The sequence below is a fragment of the Tachyglossus aculeatus genome, chromosome 17 (genome assembly GCF_015852505.1).
Source record: "Tachyglossus aculeatus isolate mTacAcu1 chromosome 17, mTacAcu1.pri, whole genome shotgun sequence".
In the NCBI taxonomy this organism is placed as follows: Eukaryota; Metazoa; Chordata; class Mammalia; order Monotremata; family Tachyglossidae; genus Tachyglossus; species Tachyglossus aculeatus.
In genome coordinates this window covers 21,554,575-21,580,523 of record NC_052082.1, presented here as the reverse complement: position 1 = coordinate 21,580,523, position 25,949 = coordinate 21,554,575, and the positions used below count along the sequence as shown (strand labels likewise).

General features: G+C 38.7%; 1 protein-coding gene across 1 annotated transcript in view; it reads left to right on the top strand.

Annotated features, from left to right (window-relative positions):
• EFNB2 (ephrin B2) overlaps positions 1-25,666 on the top strand; it is a 50,982-nt gene extending 25,316 nt beyond the window's left edge. Inside the window, exons 3-5 of the mRNA XM_038759164.1 lie at positions 18,641-18,733; positions 19,480-19,590; positions 21,457-25,666. Of these exons, the coding sequence (XP_038615092.1) occupies positions 18,641-18,733; positions 19,480-19,590; positions 21,457-21,845 (593 nt within the window). The 3' untranslated portion in view covers positions 21,846-25,666. The remainder of the gene's footprint in view (positions 1-18,640; positions 18,734-19,479; positions 19,591-21,456) is intronic.
• The last annotated feature ends 283 nt before the right edge of the window (positions 25,667-25,949 follow it).

The following is a 25,949-nucleotide window of genomic DNA, read 5'->3' as shown; positions in this document are numbered from 1 at the left end:
GAATATGATAGAAAGAAGATGAACCTATCAGACTCTCATCTCTATATGTTGCCAACTTGTACTTCCCAAGCGCTTAGTACAGTGCTCTGCACACAGTAAGTGCTCAATAAATACGAATGAATGAATATAGGACCTCTGTGGTGCCAAAGAAGAGCTTGATTTCAAGCTGCAGTACTTTCTGGTGTTCTCTCCCCTTTGCTCCTACGCTCTTCAAAAAGTATCTCTTTTTATCTTTCCCTAGTTCTTTTCTCTTCCCCCACTTCTAACTCAGCTTTCTCCCTGACTCTGTTACCCTTCTATTTCTCTCTTACTTTCCCATCTTTTTTCATGTCATTCGTTTTCCTCCCTCTCCTCATCTGTTTTTCCTCTTGTCATTTTCGCCATCTGTCAGGAGGTTGGTGCAAGGGCAGAGTTTTGAGCAGAAATTCTGGAGAGCTATTTTTTTATATAGATTGTTCCCATTTCCCCAACTCATCGTATGTTACTGCAGGCCAATTATTTAATCTCTTTACCTCAGTTTCACTATCTGCAAAGTGGAGATGTAAAACCAGGATTCCTTAATGCCTAAGCTGTTGGTTAGACCTAAATTGATCTTTTTGAAGCAGGACCAGAACCTTAATAAATCCTGAAGTTCCTTAATATTAAGAGCCTTCAATTTTGCTGAAATTATTCTTAAACCATATTCTAACTTACACACACGCACACACTCTCTCTCTTTCTTTCCATGCTCTTTATTCACTTACAATTCTTATACTTGTTTCCTAGTCTTTGCAGTTTAGTGGGCCCATCCTCTAACCTTGTATAAAGTAAGAAGCAGATAAGTTTCATTTAGGCCAAAATGATTCGCATGAATATTTTTAAAAGTCCAAGATGAGAGGGAAAGAGTACTGAATAGGTTAGTGGCCGATGACCAATTACTTTAAAAATGGAATTAAAAATATCTCAAGATAACCAGGTCAGGAAAAAGCATCCGCACAAAATAGTTATAAGGACATTTTCCAACTGTGGAATGGACACTAGGTTAACTATGGCAAAATGATAGTTTTTGAGATGTGGTCTTCTGATCAACACATTGTGTGAGTGTTTTAGATGAGATAACATGCCAGTAATTAATGTGTGATATAAAAATATCTGCTTCTCTAAGTGACAGATACATTCAGTTACAGATGCTATTATCTGAAGGAAAGTAGTATAGATCAGACTCACCATAATAGTAACAGCATTTTAATTATAACCTTCAACCACTGGCTTTAGCTTTCTCTGATGTCACTTGTGTAACTTATGAGTCAGTATTCTGAAAAGCTGTCTTGTTCTTTCCCCTTTCATTTGCTCTATGACTTAGTTGCACATGTGAGCAACATGGCCTAGTAAAGAGTCGGGGGATATGGGTTCTAATCCTGGCTTTTCCATTTGCCTATAGTATGACCTTGGGCAAGTCATTTGATGTCTCTGTGATCAGTTTCCTCATATGTAAGATGTCAGGCCCTTTGGGACAGAGACTGTGCCTGAACTGATTATCTTAAATCTTCCCCTGTTGTTTGGCCCACAGTAAGCTTTTAGCAAATAGTAGAATTACTATTTTTACCCAAAGCTATGACTCTTGTGGAATGCTATTTTAATAACTTTGTAAATTAAACCTTTCCACCCTTGATCATAAATTGAAAAAAAAAGCTATGGGCTATAGCCTTTGTTGGAAAGCACTGTAAAGTCTGCAAATCCCATATCAAGTCATTACATAATGGTAGATCTGATTTTTTGTCCTTGACTTTTAGTCCTCTCTAAGAAGCTTGTGACCAACACCATCACCATTCATCGTCTAGTGTCAAATTGAATGGCTAGAAATATGACAAGGAGTACATTGGTGATTTTTCAAACTAGCCAGGTGATGGAGAAGCAAGATTTCTCTAATTAACTTGGTGCAATTTACCAAGTTAGAAGTGTTATAGACTCTCAAACTTTACTAGCAAAAGACCCCCAAAAAGCATATTAACACTAAATTTCCTCCCTGAAAAAATCTTATCACTTTTACCCTTTAAAAAAATGGGGAACTACAAGATTGTTGCTATGGGCTTTTCATAGTAGTGTTTAGTCAATCATTTGTAATTATTGAGTGCTTCCTGGTTTTTAAGAAATAAGAACTCAGATGGAAAAAAAGCCCTCTTAAATGTAAATAAGACTTGTTTTCTTTCACACTACCACACACCTATATTAGAAGGAATAGAAGGGTCGGAAATATCTGCCTTTTTACATATTCTGAAATGCAAGCAAAAAGTTGGCTTTCCCATGAAGGTGATTTTTTGTACTTCGCTGAGAAAAGGGCTTTAGACTAGACCAAATTTGTGCATAAAACATAATTCTCCACTTTGAAAATATTTCTTCCATTACCTTTGATTTGCTATAATATTTTAATCAGTGTTTCAAGAATAATTTCTTTTTTATTCAGTGAGATTTCTTTCTAAGAGCATATGATTTGCAAGAACTGGAGTAGTCTGAAGTATTAATTGATTTTACAGTCAGTAATTCCTTTATGAAATTAAATTTAAGACCAACTTTTTCCTTTTTATTTTTTAATAGGGACAGGAATAAGATTAATCCTGTAATCTTTAACAATTCAATTAAACTATGAAAACTTAGATGTAACAAAAACTTTAGAGACTTTAAAATTATGGAGTTCTTTAGTAATTCTTCAAGGTCTAAGGTGTAAGGAGTACCTACAGAATTGCCTTAGGAAATGTTGTACTGAAGCCCCCATAAAACTTCATATCTGTTTCCTATAAGATGATCATTTGTTTTAACATCAACAAAATGGAGTGCATAGCTCTTCCTAACTGTTTTATGTCATGGCACACTTATATAGTAGGTCATGGATTTATATTTCTTGCAAAAAAACTGTAATTTGAATGGTCTAATAGAATGCACTGCATTTTAAGAAGGGCTTAAGAATAGTTGAGTTTAGGGCTCTAAACGGTCACTAGGAATATCAGGTTTCTTTGGATTAAAGAAAGGAAGTAAAAACACCTAAGTACCTTAAGTTATTAATGAGACTTAAATCAATTAACCATGGTATTGTAGCACTTTGCTTTTGTTTCTTCAGTAGCTTTTGTTAAGCGCTTACTCTGTGCCACACACCATACAAAGCTCTGGGGTAGATACAAGATAATCAGGTTTGACACAGTCCATGTTCCACATAGGGCTCACAGTTTTAATACCAATTTTACAGAGGAGGTAGGTGGGGCACAGAAAGGTTAAGCGACTTGCCCAAGATCACACAGAGCAGGGTTTAGAACCCAGGTCCCCGGCCTCCCAATCCTGTGCTCTTTCCACTAGGCACGCTTTATGCAGAGCGTGGCTTGAGCACTGCTTGAAAGGGTACAGTACAGGGGGTTGACCTAATCTCTGCTCACATGGAGTTTACAGTCTAATGGTAAAGAAATAGCAGATTTGGGTCAAAAACAAAATGTCCATTTTTCAGCCTGTATTTTTGGGGAGTGGTTGCAGTCTCATGGATTAATACTGAAAAGAAATTGTGGTACTTTGGCATACATTGGTAATTATCATAAAATATTATTTTGACCGCATTTCGTATTTGGTTCCAGTTTTATTGGATTGGCCAGTTTATCTCCCCACTGAGCTAGGTATTGTGCCAGACCAAAATTGTGTGAAATGAATTAAATTCAAAATGAACACACTTTGTTATAATTTAAAATAGCATGAAATGGTCATTTGCTAGTATTTATCACTGCCAACTGTGTTCACAGCACTGTTCAAGGCATTTGGGTAAATCCAAGGAATGTACCTGCCTTCAGAGAGTTTATAATCTAGTGGGAGCAATAGGCAGGCGTAGATTGTATTTCTGCAGAGGGCCTGCCCTCAAAATATTATATGGCATTTGTGATCCAACAGTTGTAACTAGGCATTTGAAGTTGTGCTCAAGAAATCCAGGCATAGTTGTGTGGCTTTTCTCAGGCGTCCTAATGCAACAGCATTGCAGACACTGATTTGGACTGGGCAGGGAGTATGTCCACTAACTCTATTGTATGGTGCTGTCCCAAGAGCTTAATACATAGTAAGCACTCAAATACCGTTGATTTTTGTATTTTTTTTAAGAATCATGTGAATCAGTCATATTTATTGTGTGCTTGGAAGAGTACATTATATCAGGGTTGATACACATTCCATGCCCACAACCAGCTCACAGCCTAGAGAGGGAATGAGCTGCACATTTATTGTTTGTATATGGTTTTTCAAATGAGATTAGTGGTGTTCAACATTCCCCAGCTCTGTCTACTCACCAGAAGTCAGGTCAGCTCTTCATATTTGAATCTGAAAGGACAAGGGCCAACTGACTAAATGCTTCCTTACCAATGAAGGCCTTTCCCATGAGAAAAGACACAGCATTAAAATTAAAATCCCAAGGGGATTTTAATAAAGTAACAAATCCTAAATTGCAGAATCTATTTATGAGCCATTAGGAATCCACAGAATGTTTGTTAATGGGCTTATTTTTTCCACCTAAAAACAAGAGTTATGAAAAGTATGTTCATAATTTTTTGCTTAAACACAAATTTTACCCAATACTCTGTATTGTTAATGCAGTCTCCTTAATTTGTTGAAGCATCTGCCAAGTAGTATAGCTATAAAAATTGTAACTTTGAGATTTTCGTTTTGTATTATGTCTTACAAAAAAGTACCTTAGTCTTAGGTACAGCTGCAGTTTGAAATATGAGGCAGTTGTCTAGGAAAAACACAATGGATGATATAGAATACTTGCTGATGCACAAAGCACTGTACTAAGCTCTTGGTCTCCCAATAAAATAAAACAAAATTGATAGGTTTCCTCAATCAGCTGTATTTGAGCTGCTTACTGTGTGTAGAATATTGTACTAAGCACTTGGGAGAGCATGATATACAGCTACATTCCCTGCCCACAAGGAGTTTACAGCCTAGAGGGAGAAATGGGAATTAAAAAATTATGGATGGGAACGTAACCCAGTCAATTGTCATGTCTTTCTTTTGTCTTTTAAGTGTGAGTTAATCTTTGTCTTCCCTTGGGATTTTAATTTTAATGCTGTGTCTTTTCTCATGGGAAAAGTCTTCATTGGTAAGGAAGCATTTAGTCAGTTGGCCCTTGTCCTTTTAGATTCAAATATGAAGAGCTGACTCGCGTCTGGTGAGGAGACAGCTGGGGATTGTTGAACACCTATAATCTCATTTGAAAAACCATATACAATATGAGGTCCCAGGAGGTTTACAAGTTTGGATAATTTTGTACAATATAATTATAAGACTTTCCTGCTTTACTGTCTCTGATTATAAATGCTCTCCTGTCCACTGTTTCTCACTTCCAGAGAGTGTTCACTTTCAGCTCCTGGAAGGGTACTTGATTTTGCCCAAGCGTGTCAGTAAATCCGTTTTAATTTCCAGAAGTCAGACAGGGGAAGAATGCTGAGCTACATATACTTTTTTTCCTATCTAACAAAACGGTTCAAGTGGTTTGCTCGCATTTGTTTTACTTAAAAAGTATTCTAATGTAGTCAACAAGGCGATTTGATTTCTCTGTGAAGACTTAGAGTTAAGAAAGTTGTCCTGTCCATGGTAACTAAGATACGTTGTAAAAAATCAGATTATTTCTTAATGTAGACTGTCTGGAGTTTGATTTCGCACTCTACTGAGGGATTTGAAAATTTTCATCAACAATATTACTACCTGGCCATTCGAATATAAGTAAAGCTTGTGAATGTTAAGTTATTGAATGGGAACAAGGGGGATAGAGGGAGACTTAATGTCTGTCTAGCTTCAAGTTACTAACAGAGCCTGTGGCCTGACAGCCTAATGGAGTCATGGTCCATTGGGATTTTGTCACGGACCACACAGGGTTTAGAAGAGAATAAGGCTATTTTAGATTGATGGTCTTTGTTCATATTCAATGGCATTACCTAGGCGATACTGACAGTTTATCTCATTTATAACTATACAGTGGTAGTATAGCAGGAAATCTCTAAGTACCACTTCTCTATTCCCAGGGGCCAAGAATGAAAGAACAAGATTATTCAGATTGTTAAAGGGGTGGAACTGGTGAATCATAAAATCTTAAAAATCTCAAAATGAATGTGAAAGTGACAGGAAATGAAAAATAATTTAAAGGAGGAGACTAGAGTAGGAATTTTTCAGAATGAAAGTGTTTTCAGTATTTCAGAAGTACAGTGTGATAATTCCAGATTTATCACTATTAAAGGTTCATTTAGCTTTATAAATGATCTAACATTTGCAGAAACAGGAAAATGCACAAGAAACCTTCAAAACATTTTCTTTATTAATCTACCATGAGGAATCAATTGAAGATGGAAGTGGTGTTTTATAAAATTACCTAACAATGCTAAGGAAACACTCAGAATATGAGTTAGTTTCAATTTCATTTACCAAAAAAAAAAAATCTTCCTTGAGCACCAGAATCTAAAACCATGTTATTGGTTTCCCATGAAAGAGAATGGTAAATTACTTTTCATTTAAAAATTTTCTTGAACATAAACATTAAAAGCAGTGTGACCAATGGAAAGAGCACTAATCCCTGATTTGCCCTTGACCTGCTGTGTGACCCTGGGCAAGTCACTTAATTTACCTGTGCTTCAGTTTCCTCATCTGTAAAATGGGGAGTCAGTACTTGTTCTCCCTGACTTCCCTGGTACAGGGACTGTCCCCTATCTGATTAATTTCTATTTACCACAGTGTTTAGAATGATGCTTGATGCTTAGTAAGCACTACACATGTAATATTATTATTATTGATAATATTAGCAAGAAGGAAATTATAAATATTTGATTTTAAAGTATAATGGCATCTGTGGCTCTAGAACATAACAGTGTAGCTCCTACAAGATTTTTTTATCAGTAAAAGCTTAGAGGATTCATAAAACTTCCCATTTGAAATGGAAATAATTAAACCAAGAGCACATAAAGCATGGTACTAATCTCATTGAAGCCAAAAAACTGGTACTGGAATTCTGCTGAAGAATCCAGGACTTCCATATAATATGTATGATGCATAAAATGTGAAATTATGACCCTCTCCATCCCTTACTATCTCAGCAGTTGGGCAGCATGTCATTAAAACCAGCTCCAAGGGTATATTCAATTACAACCTGAAAATGTTCAGGTGCATTCTCCGTACTGAATTTTTATCTCATTAGGAACCTTAAGTAAGGCATTAAACCAATTTTTGCTTTCACTGATCCATTTTTGAGTATCATCAGGCAAATGATGGTGGTAGTGGTGATGATAAGGAATGATAAATCCTGATTTGCAGGACAGTTGTGAAATTTTAGTTTAGAAAAATATGTGGAAGGTATTCAGTCTTCATAGTGAAGAAATACATCTCTTCATTCCTTCCTTCCCCATAAAAATACATACATCTACAGCATGTACAACTAAACCAAACTATTGATTAACTTATCTGAGTACAACCTTTTGGAAATTACCTAGTGTAACTCATCAAATTACAGAGGTATCAAACCACGTGTGAATGGAGGATCATCATGTGATGTAAACAGCTGTATTTGTGATGAAACCTATTCTTGGTGTGTTTGATATAAAATCAGGAAATGATGGTATTCTTTTACAGGAGCAGAATGTGGAAAATTGCTCTAGAATGTTAGTGGAGGGGAATCTCCTTTGAAAGGAAGGAGGATCACCTGTGGGGCAAACTCTGACTTGGGTATTTTATTGGGGTTACTGCTGGACTCTAGATGGTCAAAGCAAATAATGTCGTGTCCATCTAAACTGTTAAACTGTGAGTGGCACATTTTCTCATCGGTAGTGTTATATTCTAACCTGTCAGTAGACATTAACCCAGTCAGTAGTGAAGTCCTACCACCTAGTGATGAACTCTGCTTCAAAATGATGTTTTCCACTTGAGTGCTACTAGTCCAGCAATTACTGGGTCATTAATATCATTGCATGCAATTAGTGACAGTAGAATAAGCTAGAGGTTTGTGGGGCTTTTTAATTCGCTTTTCACTCTAACCCTTTCTTAACCAAGACTTTCATTCATTCATTCAATCGTATTTATTGAGCACTTACTGTGTGCAGAGCACTGTACTAAGTGCTTGGGAAGTACAAGTTGGCAGCGTATAGAGACGGTCCCTACCCAACAACAGGCTTACAGTCTAGAAGAGTTCTATTCACTATGTATGATTTTTCACGTTGTAGTCAAATTCAAAGAGATAAAATTGTCTCTTCTAAATTATTTTTTTCTTGGTTGCCCTCTGAAGCACATTGCTTGTCATTAGAGACCCTATAACTTGAATGCTAATTCCATTAGTTTTATGTAACACATTATTTTAAAGAGCTTGCTAGGACTGTTTCAGTACTTAGAACAGTGCTTTGCACATAGTAAGCGCTTAACAAATACCATTACTATTATTATTATTATGAAGGATTTTTCTGTCTGTTTTTACATTGCTCTTTCCAGGTATTTTGCAAATGGCATAAAACTGCTTGCTGACTTCTGCAGAAGCTAGTCATCTGCTTAGAAATGACAATCCAACTTGTTTTAATTAGTAGGTTTTTGTTGACAATACAGCCGACCTCATTCATATAACTTTAAATCATTGATGATCTTTCCCCCACTACAGCTTTTTGAATCTTCATGGTTTTGATAGCATCTCTTAATACATTTTGAAAAAATATTTTTAATAAAATTACATTGGCAATTCCTTGTCTGTGAGGTTTAACCGGCGTGCATTAGTGTAACTTTTTTAGCGATAGTATCACGGAGTGATTGTGGGATTTCATCTTCCCCCATCAACTTTATTAAATAAGGACATTGATAATGGTGCTTTGAGAGAGAATAAAGCAAACCACCCCATACATAATCTCAAAAGCATGAATGTCTCGCAGTGGAAGAAAGACCTACTAATAACGAGAAGGTACAGGCTGATGAGACAGAGCTTTGAAAGCCACTTCTGACTTTGTCGTTCTCTCTTCTTTTACCGTAAGCAGTGACAGGACCTGTCCTTCGCAGAGATAAACTGTGGCTCCTGATGGCCATATTCATTAAATCAAGTGCTTTTGTTGGAAGTATTCTCAATAATTTAAGAAAGACCAAGTGATCACTTGGATAAATTGTACTCCATTGTCACTCTCAGGAGCTATTGGCATAGGTTAGTTAGTGTTACTTTTTCAGGTAGTGCGTGATTTGAGACTTTGGCAAACAGCGTATACAGTATTTTAGTAGTAATCATTAAGCGCTTACTATGTGCAAAGCACTGTACTAAATGCTGGGAAAGAAATACATGGCTGAGGTATAATAATAATTATGGTATTTGTTAAGCTCTTACTGTGTGCCAAGCATGGTTCTAAGTGTTGGAGCACCGTTCTAGACATAGTCCCTGAACCCCAAGGGGATTGCAGTATAAGAATGAGGAAGAGGGCATAAAAGGAGAGTGAAACTAAAATGTCAAAGACTCAGGCGATGGCAAATACGAAGGAGCAACGGGATTTCATATGACACCCTGTCTTTATTAGAGGTAGCAATAATGACAGTTGTGGTATTTAAGTGTTTACTATGTGCTCAGGGGTAGGGTAGATACACTACATCGCATCAGACACAGTTTCGCCCCACACCCGTAGCACTTATGTTCATATCTTAAATTATGTGTTATAAATTGTGTATTAACTATATTATTAATTAATATATTATCATATATTAATATATAATATATTAATTATATTGCTTATATTAATGCTTGTTGTCTCCTGTAGACTAAACTCATTGTGGACAGGAAGGCTGTCTGCTGATTCTATTGTACTCTTCCAAGCACTTAGTACAATGCCGTGCACTTAATAAATGCTCAATAAATACCATTGATGGACTGATAACAGATAATGAAGCTCATATTCTAATGGAAAGAGCAAGGGGCTGGAAGTCAGAAGACCTCAGAAGACCTGAGTTCTAATCCCAGCTCCATCACTTGTCTGCTGTGTGATTTCGGGCAAGTCACTTAACTTCTCTGTGCCTCAGATCCCTCACTTGTAAAATGGGATTGACTGAACCCTACGTGGGACATGGACTGTGCCCAACCTGACTAGCTTCTGTCTACCCCGACGCTTAGTACAGTGCCTGGCACATAAGTGCTTAACAAATACCATAAAAAAAGTATTTAATCCTTACTTTACAGTTGAGAAAACCAAGGCGTAGAGAAGTTAAGTGACTTGCCCCAGGTCATAGCAGGCAGTTGGCAGGATTAAAACCCAAGTCCTCTGTCTGATTCCTAGGAGCCGAGCTGTTTCTATTAGGCCATGCTGCTCCTCACAACAATGCTGCTGTTCGTTCTCTAACTGTTTGTAGAATAGGAAATGATTAATGATTATTTTCAAATCAAGAGATAAAGTGATCCATCACCCTTCATATAACCAGGAAAGCAATAGGAAAGGACCAAGTTTAGGATTTGGAACATCAGAATTTTGTTTCCCAATTCTGTAGTGCAGGGGTCACCGCACGGCACCCGACATGAAGTGTTCATCGAGCCTTACATGTGCACTGACATTTCTTCCAAGACTGTGTCATTTTATTTATGAATAAGATTTCATTGTCCAAAGAACATTCCCTAATTCAAATGTGTAGTGAAAATGCATAATTATGACAAAATTGAGCCTGCTGACTCGTTTTGTTTGGGTGGGGGATAGGTCTTGTGCTTGTTCTTTCCCAAGTGCTCTCAATAGAGTGCGTCACAACCAGTGCACACTTAATAAATACCACTTTTAGTACTACTGCTAGATAGCAGGCTTAGAGTGATGAGAAACTGGGGTGTTACATATCCCCCGTTTGCAACAGAAAAATTTGTTACAATTTCTCCAAGAAAAGGAAGAGTGTTTACAAGCACACATCATACCTTGGCTCTTTAGATAATGACATTTGTAATTCTGGGAAGCAGTTTCTGGTTAAATCTTGACAGGATGATGATCTTTCTTAGTTGCCAGACATGTCTAGCAAGCCTTCTTGGAAAGTCCTGCTGAGGCGTGTTTCTTCTTTCCCTTTTTCAGTCAACACCACAGAAAAAGAGGGGATTAATTTATTCATCTTGTTCCTTTCAAACAGTTTGGAATTCCATGGGTTTGAGGATTTTTTCAATCACCCCATCTTTGTAGAAAATTAATATTAATTCCTATCAATAAATTCTTCTATCCAATGCGGTTTCTTAAATGGACTTATATAATAAAGCATTAAACCATTAACATGCGTGGCTTTTCCTAGGTAGTCTGAATATTAATTCGTCTCTTAGACTTGAATCCTGTACTTAATTTTTGAATTTGAATGAATTGAATGAATGAATCTGCATCTGTATCAATTTCTGATGACCATAGTATATGCTACTTCCTCTCATTGCATAATATATTTCATAATAGTATCAGTACATTCACACTCTGCTTGTTTTGGGGTTAACGTACTGCGCACATTCTTAAACTATTTCCAGGCATCAGAAGATTTGCACTTCTAGTGTAAGGAGTTATAGTTCATTTTTGTTTTTTAATTTAGTGGCTTTTTTTGTGATCGTTTGTATCTTCTGGAATTTTCATTTGGTCCTGTTTAGTGAATAGAGCAGAGGCCTTGGAGTCAGAAGATCATGGGTTCTAATTCTGGCTCCACCACTTTTCTGCCGTGTGACCTTGTGTAAGTCACTTCACTTCTCAGTTCTCTCATCTGTAAAATGGGGATGGAGATTATGAGCCTCACATGGGACAGGGATGGCATTCAACATGATTTGCTTGTTTACATCCTCGTGCTTAGTACAGTGCCTGGCACGTGTAAGCACTTAGCAAATATCACTATTATTATTAGTAGTAGTACTTCAGCTGTGGATTTGAAATCTGTTTAACAAATTTACTGAGCAGACTCTCTCTTCCTGCCCTTCTCAGATTCCCCCCTCCCACCCTTCTCTGTAATCCAACCAATGTGGGCCTATATGCGCATGTGGTCAGTAGTGTCTTAATGTGAGACTTTGAACAGGATAGAGCCAGCTGCTTCACGTTCTCTGTTATAATGGTTCTCTAGATTAATTTGAATTAAGCCGCACCCCAAGCTACTCCTGAAGCAAAGGTGCAGAAAATATCTGTCTCTGGTGCAGCCTGCACTAAGGATGAAGCGCACAAAGTTCTCCCCTTTGCCTCTACAAGGGCTCATAACAACTACCATGCTATAATGAAAGAAAAGGAAGCTCAGTGAATTGCACAGACACATTTTTTAGACAGAAATATAAATCAGGGAAGGGGAACCAAGCCCTACACAGAGGGTGTCGTCATTAAAGATACCTTGAAATGAAAATAAACAGAAAAAGAATAGGTAAAGTCAGCTGTAGTGTAGCATCTGACCGCTTCTTGCTGGATTTTTCAACCCATTGTGAGATTTTCCAGTTGTATGATGTTCTGTGCACTTTAAAGTTGAGATGAAATCTTGTTTTAAAGTTATATTTTTAGAAGTTAAAATAACTGACTGTGTAGTACTCAAAAGAATTCAACGGAAAAATATCTTAAAAGTTGGGGTTGAAGCTTGTCTCTGAGTATTTTAAGAGTGAGACAATATTGATTTTTATGGTACCGCCTTCGTTCAAAATCTCTTTGTGACTGAAAAGTCACATATTGGCTGAAATCCAAACGTTTAATTCCCCATCTGATTAGAAAATGTTACCAACCTGATAGACTGGATCCAGCCAAGGTCCATGCAGCAGATGTGGGAATAAGAGTAATAACAGTCAAAGGTATATTAAAATACTATATTGCTTCCCCTCTATGGGGACTGAATAAAAATCATAGCCAGGAATCAGCTTGTCCACTTGTTCATGCTCCATGATTTCCTGTTTCTGCCTTGATGCTGTTAGCTCACATAATATGGAAGAGTTTCCTAGTCCTGAAAGCAAGTCTAGATATTGGCTTATATCATTTTCAGAAGTGTTTTAGAATTTTAAATAGTACCCGAATTTGAAAATCAGGAGATGTGAAGAAATAAAGTCAGTAATGTAAGCTCTTAAGGTCTTTTTAAAAATGTTACTTCACAACAGAAAATAAAAGGTGCTGATACTCTTTTTTTTAACATGTAATTTCCATGTGCCTGAAATACATTTTCTGGTACCTTTTTAATTTTATAGAATTTTTTTTCCTTTGCTGAGAATAATTTGTTCCAACCCCTAAAAGCTTTTCTATAACAATGTCAAGCTAATTCTGTTCAATTTAATAAATGTTTTAATATCCATAAAAGGATGAAGGAATGTTTATAACTTTGTTAATGTTGGAAGGGTACACTATATGAAAATGTACTATTTCTGATACTAGCAGAAGCCTAATGAGGTAAACTTATTTTAACCTGCTAAACATTAGGCCCAACAAAGCCATGCGAATGACAAATAGAGGAAATGGTCCAAGAATGGAAATACATTTTATTCGTAAGCTTTAGAAAAATAACATGTTGTTCAGAAACACTGAGTAGGTCTCAAGGCTTCTAGGCAATAGTTACTATTAAAAGACTCAGGATATTATTTTTTTATTTTTAAATTTAGAAAATTGTTATGAACTCAGTAATGAATCACAATCAGTTGTAATTGTAGCACAAGCAGAAAAAAACGCAGAACATTTGGACTCTATTGTCAAAGTGATTAAAGCCAATTTAAGCATTCGAGGAGCTGGACTCTTCCACCCCTTCCCTTGACAGGCAACGAGATGGGGGTTTGCACAGGGGAGATTTAACAACTACTTTGGGATCAAATAAAAGTACAGCTGAAAGTGTTTGGGACTATTTTGCCCTTCCTCTTAACGTTTGACTTCCCACACCGAGCTTTCAACAGGTATTAGCAGCATGAAGCTGTGTTTTCCGTGAAATCTCGTTTCATTCATTCCATCAGAGAAAACTCCTTCAATTCTTGGAGCAGTGTGGTTCAATGACCCTCTTGCTCATGTTAGCCTCATGGCAAGATGGGTTAGATGATATTTTGACAGCCTTCGTTAATGAAAATTTACAAATTATTTCTTTCAGGACCGTAGTTAATTGTCAGTTAATTATGTAGAAAAGCTGAGTCTGGATCTTGGCTTTGGTGCTAGAATACTCCTCGCTTATTGGAATGCAGTACTCCCTAATTTGAGCAATAATATCCTAGGTCTTTAGGAAAATTCTTGGAAGGCATGCGGTAAATTGTGCTGAAAATTCATTCATTGAATCTCAGTATTGTAAGTGTGTTCTTTTACAGGCAGTAAAAATGCAGTAGTTTGATCTTCTGCGTGGTTCAGTGGAAAGAGCCCGGGCTTTGGAGTCAGAGGTCATGAGTTTGAATCCTGGCTCCGCCACATGTCTGCTGTGTGACCTTGGGCAAGTCACTTAACTTCTCAGAGCCTCAGTTACCTCATCTGTAAAATGGGGATGACGACTGTGAGCCCCACGCGGGACAACCTGACCACCTTGTATCCCCCCAGTGCTTAGAACAGTGCTTTGCACATAGTAAGCGCTTAACAAATGCCATTATTATTATTGTTATTATTAAGCACTTACTATGTGCCAGAAATTGTGCTAAATACTGGGGATACATACAAGATAATCAGGTTGGATGCAGTCCACGTCCCACGTGGCATTCATAGTCTTAATTCCCATTTTCCAGTTGAGGTAATCGAGAAGTTAAGTGACATGCCCAAGGTCACACTGCAGACAAGTGACGGAACCAAATTTAGTTCCCAGGTCATTCATTTAATCATATTTACTGAGCACTTACTCTGTGCAAAGCACTGTACTAAATGATTGGGCGAGTACAATGCAACAACAAACAGAGGACACACTGCCTGCCCACAACGAGCCCACGGTCCTTCTGATTCCCAGGTCCACGGTCTGTCCACTCAGGAGTGCTGCTTCTATATGTGTGCACCTTTTTTCACATGTATAGAACAATTTGAGGGGGACCAAAGTTTCAGTGAAAGTAACAGTGCCCAAAAGCACTTAGGCTCTCCCTTTTGCATTTTACTTTGTGGTTACAAGTGGCTGTTTGACTTCTGACACTCTGGCAATTTGCCTCAACCTAATAGCTTCTCTTGTATTTCTACATAGTGTTCCTAAATTTAATATAAATCCTGATTGATCAGTGCCATACCTTTTAAAGATTAGAGATGATGTAATAAACTCAAAATCAAGAGGAAAGTGACTCAAGCATACCACTGCAGTCCCCAAAAAGGCAAGCTGTAACTTCGTTTTCATCTGCCTTATCCACCCAGACTAGCTTTCTGCATACTATTACTTTCCCCTACCCTTGCGCTTGTGTGTTTGGTAAATAGGTATTAATAATAACTTAAAAAAAAACTTCAACACAGATATGTTTGATTTGTCTAGAACTAGTTTTTCCATTAATTGTATTTGAGTGCGTACTGTTTGTAAAACACTGCAATGCCCATAACCTTGACATTACCGTGACTGTGCTCTGTCATTCAACCCACATACCCAATCTGTCACCAAAGCCTGTCAGTCTCACCTTCACGCTAAAATCCACCCTTTCCGTCCATCCAAACTGCTACCACCTTAGTACAATCACTTATTCTATCCCACTTAGGCTACTGCATCAGCCTCCTTTCTAACCTCCCAACCTCCTGCCTCTCTCCACTCCAGCCCATACTTCACTCCGCTGCCCGGATTATCTCTCTATAGAAACATTCAGGACGTACCACCCGCCCCCTCAAAAATCTCCAGTGGTTGCCTATTCCCCTCCATATCAAACAAAAACTCCTCACCATTGGCTTTAGAGCTCTCCATCACCTTGTCCCCTCCGACCTCACCTCGCTTCGCTCCTTCTACAACCCATCCCGTATACTTGGCTTCTCTGCTGCTAACCTTCTCACTATGCTTCGATCTCACCTGTCTCTCCCACTCTCCTCTGCATCATTTTCTTCTTTTGCTCTTCTCCCCCCACCATGACCAACAGCACTTAGGTATATATCTGTAACTTTATTTATATTGACGTCTGTTTGCTTGTATTAATGTCTGTTTACTGGTATTGCTGTCTGTCTCCCCCCCTCTAGACTGTGAGCTCATTGTGGGCAGGGATTGTGTCTCTTTTTTGCTGTATTGTACTTTCCCAACAGCTTAGTACAGTGCCTTGCACACAGGAAGCGCTCAATAAATGCGAGTGAATGAACAAATGTTCTAAGTGCTCAGGAGAGTACAATATAACGTATTTGGTAGACCTAGGCTCTGTGTGACTTTTTCCCCCTATGTTGGGGAAAAATAACATGCCTCTATTATTTCTGAGTCTAGTTCTGCAGCATACAGTTCAGATTTAGTTTTTATCTCAAATGGGGAACTTTTTACTTTTAATTTAGGAAACGGTTTTGTTTCAGTTACTTCATTTGAAGTCAACCGTGCAGGAGTGGGTGTCCATCCATAAGAAAGAGCAAAGCCCGTACTGGAATGTGAGATGTCATGAAAATTTGGTGGAGGCAAATATGAAAAAAATAGAAGTAATCAAATGGTTCGAAGTTTGGTTTGACGCTTTCAAAGAGGAAAAGGATTAACATTTGAAGTAGCATAGACACTTGAAATTTGAACTCCAAAATCATGAAATATAAATTGAAAAATCAGAAACCTGAAATAGGGTTGGATTAATTTGAATTTGGGGATTTGGATGGCCTCTCATCCAGTTTTCAGTTGGTCTGTTTCCTGCCTTATTCCAATGGGCTTGAGGAGCCTCGAAAGTTTGTTTTGTAACTTTTGACGCTAATTCTCTCAATGTCATGGCTCTTGTTGCTGAGCTTTGTGTCTTGATCACTTATCTGCTTTGTAAACTTGGGCAAGTCACTTAACTTCTCTCTTCCTCAGTTGGCTCATCTGCAAACTGGGGATTCAATACCTCTTCTCCTTCCTACTTAGACTATGAACCTCATTTGGGACCTAATTATCTTGTATTCACTCCAGTGCTTAGAACAGTGCTTGGCACATAACGAGCACTTAACAAATGTTATTATTTATAATAATAATAATAGCATTTGTAAGTGCTTACTATGTTCAAAGCACTGTTCTAAGCGCTGGGGGGATACAAGGTGATCAAGTTGTCCCACCTGGGGCTCACAGTCTTAATCCCCATTTTCCAGATGAGGTAACTGAGGCTCAGAGAAGTGGCTTGCCCAAGGTCACACAGCTGATAAGTAGCAGAGCCGGGATTAGAACCCATGACCTCTGACTCCCAAGCCCAGGCTCTTTCAGCTGAGCCACGCTGCTTCTCAGTACTATTGTTATTATTATTACGCTTGAATCCGCACAGACCTGAGAAAGTGTGTGTGGTGTTGTAGGGGAGGGGGGTTCTCCAGAAAGTTTGCATAGTTTCTCAAAATGGAGACTATGGTTTCACTAAGTTGTGCTTTGTGTACAGCATAATCAGTGGGATTTATTGAGCACTATATTAAGCACTAGAAAAGTAATGATAATGATGGTATTTGTTAAGCGCTTACTATGTGCAAAGTACAGTATGGTTGGCAGACATGATCCCTGCTCTCAAAGGTATTGCAGTCTAACGTGATCACATGCATCTCCTTTTCCTGAATTAGGGAGAACCATTAGTGACGTGCCTACTTGGGATAGAAAGAGAAAATAGCAAAATAAAAGTTTTAGGCCTCATGAGAGGCTATGAGGTGGCAGAAGGGAAGATCTGAAACCTCTGCAGAAAAGGGAGTTTTTATTCCTTTATTAAATACAGAATGGTTGCACTGTTGTTACAGATGCCGAGTGACTACTACTATTTATTGACGTATTTATTGACCTTGAGACTGGTTTGTGTAATGTAAATAATACAGTAAATGAAAATATTTGTATGGTCTTGGTTACTTGGAGCACTGTGGAAGGGAATAGGAGTTGATTTTTTATTAAACGTTCAGCTTCCCAAGTGAGTTGACCTTGCAGTTTGCAAGTATTGTAATTGCATTCTCAATCAGTAGTTATAAGTTGGTGTGGAATGTAAGGACGTCTCCCATAAGCGCAAGGGCATACCTATTTGCTTGTGTGGAGTGGTGAAATGACCGTTAAGACAGACAATAAAAGCGCAGAAGCCAAGTAAATTTTAGTAATCACATTGTTTTCCAATGAGTGAAAAATCGGTCTTTAGTTTCGAGGATGTGTGTGTGTTAATGTATAATTGTTCTTTAAGCAGGAAGTCAATATCAGAGGAAGCAGGTGTTTTGTGGTGATGGTCATGATGCTACTTTTTTAAAATTATTGAATTCAATATTTTGCTTTTTTGACCATGGAGTTGAATTTAGTTGATTTGTAGGCTTATTTTGGAAGAAGCTGTCTTTATTTAGAAGCATAATAGTGAGCCAGTCGACATGAAGGAAAAAGTTTCTAAGAATATGTAAACCTGATAATCTACTCATCAGTGTATATATATATATGTATATATATAGCATACAATTTACCCGTTGGTTCATTATTCTTTTTTCTTTCCCCCCTCCCTTTTTTTTTTTGGCTTTTAGCATTTCATGCGTTTTTGAAACAAATTCCTCGGAAAACTAGAGTGAAAGCAAATTCTTATTTTTTTTTTTTAAACTGTTTTCAGGCATTTCATGTTCATATAAACTTGGCTATTGATTTCCTGATTTTTCTTTATTGTTTTGTTCATTTTATTTTTAATCAGCTACATCAAATGGGTCTTTGGAGGGCCTGGATAACCAGGAGGGAGGGGTGTGCCAGACAAAAGCCATGAAGATCCTCATGAAAGTTGGACAAGGTAAAGACCATCTGCTGCTTCATGAAATCCCTTTGATCTGTTTCAGTCTTCCACTTAGTGTGCAGGCTTCTTTTTAATAGGGTAAAACACTGTGTGCCAACTGAGTCGAGCTCAGTCATTCTTCCCTTGAGTTTTGAAAGCAAAGCCTATTTTACTGTTCTCTGAGCCACTGACAGATTTCTGAGTCAATGTAATAAGAGTCTTTCATTAGAGATTTCTCCAAAGGAAAGGTCAGACAGGAATAATATGTATTTCAGTAATTACATTTTTTTTCCTTAAATAAAACAATTCCATGGTTCAAAATTACAAGAAATATAATATCACAGGGATGAAAACTCTTCCTTCTTGTTTCATTTGTTTCTGAATTTTGGCTTCCGAAGTGGTTTTTGTCAATCCTTTCTATGTATAGATAACACTATGCAGAAAGAATTATTCTTCTAATTAGAAGTTGGGTTTAGTCAATCAACTCGCTCTGTTAAATTGAAATGTCATCTGCAGAGCTTCGCTTGCCAACTGCAAGAATCCCTATAGTTTCCACAGATGGCATCACAATCTAAACCTCTGAAATAACTAGTGTAACCATTTTTGCTTTAAAGGGAAAATTACATTCTTGTATCTCTCAGTATTTTACCTCAATAACTTTATTTAGAACTATTCATACCTCAGATGATACACAGCCAGCTACTTAACCTTAATTAATAGCTCCAGCCATCGAAGCTGTAATGAATCGTTTGTTTTTCCTATAGATGCCAGTTCAGCTGGGTCAGCCCAAACCGATCCGACCAGACGCCCAGAAATAGAAGCTGGCACCAATGGAAGAAGTTCAACAACAAGTCCATTTGTAAAGACAAATTCAGGTAGGGAAACTCTGTGTCTGTCTGTCTGTCTTTCTTTCTTTCTCTCTTTCTCTCTTTCTTTCTCTCTTTCTCTCTTTCTCTCTTTCTCTCTTTCTCTCTCTGTCTCTCTCTCTCTCTTTCTCTCTTTCTCTCTCTCTCTTTCTCTCTTTCTTTCTCTCTTTCTCTTTCTCTCTCTTTCTTTCTCTCTCTTTCTTTCTCTCTCTTTCTTTCTCTCTCTTTCTCTCTCTCTCTTTCTCTCTCTCTTTCTCTCTCTTTCTCTCTCTCTTTCTCTCTCTCTTTCTCTCTCTCTTTCTCTTTCTCTTTCTCTCTCTCTTTCTTTCTCTCTTTCTTTCTCTCTTTCTCTCTCTTTCTCTCTTTCTCTCTTTCTTTCTCTCTCTCTCTCTCTCTCTCTCTCTCTTTTCCTACCCATTTTTGAGTATCGACACCAGTAATCAGCTGAAACCAGTCTTTGTGGGGGGGGTAGAACAATTTTCTTTTTAAGTGTGCTTCCCTTGGTTGTGATTGAGCTGTAGATTTTGGCAGGTACAGGTAGTCTTCTCTCCCAGCTTACAGTAGGAGTTAACTGCTTCAAATAGGAATATTTCATTTCCAGGAAAGGTGGGGATAAGCAGTTCTTGAAATAGCTTTATGTTGTAGTTGTAAGTGCTGTTTTACAAGCATTACCTTGGCAGACCCAAGTACTTTGCTGCATTTCTCCTCCTCCTTCCTGATAGAAAGTCAAGCTGATTCTCAACCGCAGTTTGAAGCTTAATGCGTATGGTCTTTCATACTATTACACCTAGCCCACTAAGAGCATAATTGATCCTTTTGTAAGTTTTAGGTGGCAAATTCTAAAATATTGGAAGTTAGATTTGGCTGCATCAGCTATCTAAGGCTGGGGGGAGCCCACATTTTTCAGGGTAGAGAAAAATCAAGCTGATCAGTGACAAAGCAGTTTTAGGATACTGCCAAGGAAAGCCAGTTGTCTTTTGACTTCATTTTCTAAACAGTAGCTTGAAACCTAGTAAGTATTTGCTGCCGTGCTAATGGTCTGTTACAGAGCAGTTGTTGAGCAGACATCAGCAACTTTATGCTAAGGGATCTTTATGCCCGGTGGGTAGTCATGTGAATTTAGCATCTACAGCAATATTCCTTCTTTTACCAAGCATCAAGGAGAGGAGTTATTTCAAACTTTATATGACAAGATATGTCAAATTCTTGTGACAGACTGATAAATGGATAATTTAATGATGCCAGGCAATTTTTAAGTTCTTTACAGTTGGGTTGTCAGCCTGTGCACTGGTGAGTGTTTCTACCTCATTCCTCATGTATTTTGTACGTGTAAATCATTAACAAAAGTTGCTAAGCTCCCTAAACTCTTGCACTGCCTGTGTTAGAAAATGAGGCAGAATTTCCTTAGATCCAAGCTCACTGGAAGATTTACGAATGCACAATTGCAGTCCTAAGAAAGAGCTGGCCAGCTCAAGGTGAGCAGCAAGAATTGATCCGGGAATTTGGCATATCTTTGTTTTTCTCCCCTCCCATTGCTGCTCCGTTAAAAGATGAGGCACCCATCAAGGGCTAGCTGTCCCTGCCAGTCCCGGCTGCTGATGGATGGTGATCTATGAAAAGAAAACAATGTGGTTTGGGAGCAGCACGAAAGTGAGACCCAGAGATGCAAAGTCTTGTTTAATATCGATTGCTGACTTCTGCTGTTTGCATTTAGCCACTGAACAGAGCAACTGGCGTGTCAGAGTTTAGCTGCCAGTTAAGGTTCTGGTCCTCCTTAGTTTTCTCCTTCATGAGGACCGTAAAAGCAATCTGTCAGCACTGAAGAGGTAACTTTGCCTGATGACTTTTTTCTGTTGTGTTTTCCAAACCCTCTAGGTTCTAGCACAGATGGCAATAGTGCTGGACATTCTGGGAACAATATCCTGGGTTCCGAGGTGGCCTTATTTGCAGGGATCGCTTCAGGGTGCATCATCTTCATCGTCATCATCATCACTCTGGTGGTTCTTCTACTGAAATACCGGAGAAGACACAGGAAGCACTCGCCACAGCACACGACAACACTGTCACTCAGTACGTTAGCTACTCCAAAGCGTAGTGGCAATAACAATGGCTCCGAGCCCAGTGACATTATCATTCCACTAAGGACTGCAGACAGTGTTTTCTGTCCTCACTATGAGAAAGTCAGCGGAGATTACGGGCACCCGGTCTACATAGTCCAGGAGATGCCTCCTCAGAGTCCAGCAAACATTTACTACAAGGTCTGAAAGAATGCTGTGGCATCCCTTTGATTTCCCAGAGGAAAACCTACCGGTCAGATGCTTTCATTCCGTTGAGGGGTTTTGGTGACACCTGGTGCGATAGGATTGACTGAAGCACAGCGGGCGGAGAGTAGTGCCCCATCTCAGAGAGCCTGTTTGAGCTGGACAGCTTATCTAGTCTGTAGAATTTCTGTCTCGGTGAATAATTGTTCACCCGAAGCTGGAAGATGTGCTGTAGAAGATACCCATTCTGACGGCCGTACTCTTGTTACATTCATCATCCTCTAAGCCATGCACTGCAAGCATTCAGGCATGTTCAGAAGCCAAGGGAAGATGGAGTGAGTTGGGAACCTTAATAGTTCTAGTCATCCTGGGAACGTGCTCTAGGATATCAAGCTTGAAATGCAATCTTCTGACTGTGTGTGTTTTTTCTCTCCGCGCATACTGGATTTGTCGCACAGACTCCGGCGATTCAGTAAGACTTTAAAGTTCTCTTGCTTTTAGTCCATCACTGTTACACATCTGTTATCCAGGTTCTGCCATCCTTCACGTGAGACTCGCTTTTTCACTCCATACCGTGCGTCACTAACGGAACATTAATGTTTGGAGTCCCGTGCTCTGCGCCCCACTTGCTGCAGTAGCCACGGTTGAATGGGTAATACGCTTATAGGACTTGTGTTTGCCAATAAGGAGCCTTCCAGACAGACGATAGGCTGTCAGCAGAGTAAAACTAGGAGCCTGTGGATGGGGGTTAGAGGGGAGGGCTGAATGGAGTTGCAGCGAAATGCTGCCGCCTCAGAAACAAAGCTGGAACGAAGAACAATGTAGGTAGCACAGCACTTTGGTTTGCTATGTTTCAAGAGGCGAGTAGGAGACACAACAACACGCGCAGTGGATAGGGGCGGAATTTGAAGGAATTCACTGTTATCAGATAGCAATGTGCAGAAAAGAAATAGACCCTCTTCGTTCCATAGAACAAAAGGGTGTTGTTAGTAAATGAACGAGCTTGGAGGACCGGGCAATAGTAGGCCGCTGATGATATATTAGGGCAGGACTGTTGTGGTACTGGCAATAAGTTATACAGCTTTGAAGCTGTAAGAAAGTCTTAGTCTGCTTCGGAAGTTTTTTTTTTTGTTTGTTTGTTTTTTAAGCAGACTCAGCTGCTATACTTATCACATTTTACTAAACACAGGGAAAGCATTTCGGAGAAGAGCAGAGAGAGCCAGATCTGACCTAGGGGTTCGAAAGTCAAATGTTAAATGGACAGTAGCTTCATCACCACTGATGTGATTAAAGGCTTCTCATATATAAAAGGTCAGATAATACACCTTCTTCTACCCCCTCTCCTTCCCTTCCACCGCCTTTCTGTGCCCCCCCCCCCCCCCACTCCAGTTGAGCCTTTAGACACTTTGGTTCGTAGCGTGCTATTTCTGCATCGGGCAGCGTAGGTACTGTGCCTGACCCAGCAGTCCAAACTGTTCTCTGTTTCAAAGTAAAGCACATATGGCAAACCTCTTACCGTCCATGAGACTGAAATAAATTATGAGTTTTTGAGGGGGAGAAGATAGGACTTATTTATAAAAGGTGTATAGAACACAAGGGATATAAAAAAAAAAAAAGATTTTTTACTAATATATATTTTAGGATGGCACAGCATACACACCAGAAGATGTGACCATTCATTTCTAGCAATGAAAAAGTAAAATTGGACAACTGTGCTTCTGGGGAAAAATAACTTTAATCCAAAAATAACAATAAGGAGAGTAAACACAAAATTCACAAAGTCCTCTGAAAGCATCTCACAGAAACAGTAGACTGGGAAATACAAGCCCCCAAATACCGGGAAATCAATGTTACTGCATCATCTGTTTAACAACGACAAGATGTTCTGGCATTTATTGTCTGTGTTTGTGTTTTCCCTTGCCTTTCAGGCTGAAGTGTTCTTTAGACTCCAGTAGGTCACAGAGTGGAGGTTTCAATTACAATTTTAGATTTGCGCAATTCCCCCTCAACTCCTCACCACTCCCCTCCGCCCACCCGTTTACCCCCCCCAAAACACTTTCCCTGTTTAAAAAAAAAAAAAAAGTAAACACAAAACCTACTTTGTGCTATGCAAAATAGACATCTTTAACGTCGTCCTGTTACTATGGTAACGCTTCGCTTTCTGAATTGGAAGAAAAAAAGAAACTGTAGCAACAGCATTTCAAGGTTCTCAAACCTCCAGTGAGTACCTGCAAAAACGAACTGTCACAGAAATGATTTTTCTCTCTATTTCCTAAACCTGAAAATTACATTAGTCCAAAAGTATGTGAGTGCGTGTGTGAGTTTGGTGTATGTGCACATATATGTATAATATATACGACATATATATTATATATATTGTCTGTGTAAGGTAGCCATGGTGACTAACCACAGTACATATGTAGGGTATGGATTTGGGGGGTTTGAAAAACAGTTACCCCATAATTAGCACGTCTTTTCAACCGGAGTAAAATCATGTTTGGATTTTCATTCTTTTTTTTTTTACATTTGGGCTCTGTTTTCTTTCTTTAGAAGTGATTGTACCACCTGATCAAGTTAGTCCTGGCAAAACAAGCCGGAGGAGGGAGGGGTTGGAAAGAGCAATGGAGGAGATGACATGGCAGAAGTTTCTACTGCTGGGGCAGCCCACAGCCCTAGGGTGGCTGCAGGGCCAGGGCATCATCAATCGTATTTATTGAGCGCTTACTATGTGCAGAGCACTGTACTAAGCGCTTGAAGGGAAGACGGGAGGCGGACCCTGCCCCTACATTTTCTAGTCTTCTGCCCCTGGGGACTGCTGGAGGCAGGAAGGGTTGGGGTAGAAATGGAGAGGAGGGACATAGGATTGGAAGCGTGCAGCCGATGCACGGAGCTCTGTAGGGAGACGTACCCGACTGTTGGAGAGTGGAAAGGGGCACACCTGAATTGTGGAAAACATAAAAATGGGGGCGGGATAGAAATGGGTCCAGATAGGATGAAACCTGAAAAATCCATAGCCTAAGCATATGCAGTTCTTTCCCTTTCCCCACCCTTTATCTGTGTGAATCTAAACAAGATTTGCTTGTAAGCCATTAGGATTTCATTTGGAGGGTGGGAAGAGGAGTGAAGAGAAAGAATGAAATCAAATTTACGAATCGTCCGTTGGCTACGTTTTGGTTGTGTATGAAACTGTGAAAAATCAGACGAATTGATGAAGAGTAAACTACAACCAATTGAAAAAAAAAAGTGTACCGTGCGTCTTTTGTGTCTGGTGCAGAATATGACAATCTACCAACTGTTCCTTATTTGAAGTTGGTTCAGCTTTGGAAAGTTACTGTAAATGCCTTTGCTTGTATTATCGTCCCTAGTCACCTGACTTTGGAATTTGCACCATCATGTTTAAGTGAAGATGCTGTAAATAGATTCAGATTTACTGTATATGGATTTGGGGTGTTACAGTAGCCTTATTCACCTTTTTAATAAAATACACATGAAAAAAGACAGAAATGGCTTTTCTTAACCAGATTGTGTACATAGAGCAATGTTGGTTTTTTATAAAGTCTAAGCAAGATGTTTTGTATAAAATTTGAATTTTGCAATGTATTTAGCTACAGCTTGTTTAAAGGCAGTGTCATTCCCCTTCGCACTGTAATGAGGAAAAAAATGGTATCAAAGGTTGCCAAATTGCTGCATATTTGTGCCGTAATTGTGTACCATGAATATTTATTTAAAAATTTCTTTGTCCAATTTGTAACACAGTATTATGCTTGAGTTATAAATATTTTTTCTTTCCTTTTTTTTTTTATAGCCTGTCATAGGTTTTAAAATCTGCTTTAGTTCCACATTGCAGTTAGGCCCCAGAAAATGAAATCTATGAAAATCACATTCCACGTCTGTTTCAAACTGAATTTGTTCTTAAAAAAATAAAATATTTTTTCCTATGGAAAAATTGCCTTCAAAGTATTTTCTTTTCCCCCTTTTTTTCTTTTCTTTTTACTTTGGTTATATTCATTTAATTTTATTCGATTTCTGTACACTCGTCAGATATTGGAAAAAGACCTCTATCTGGAATGCTATATTACAGGACCTCTTCAAACTAGGACAGAGGCA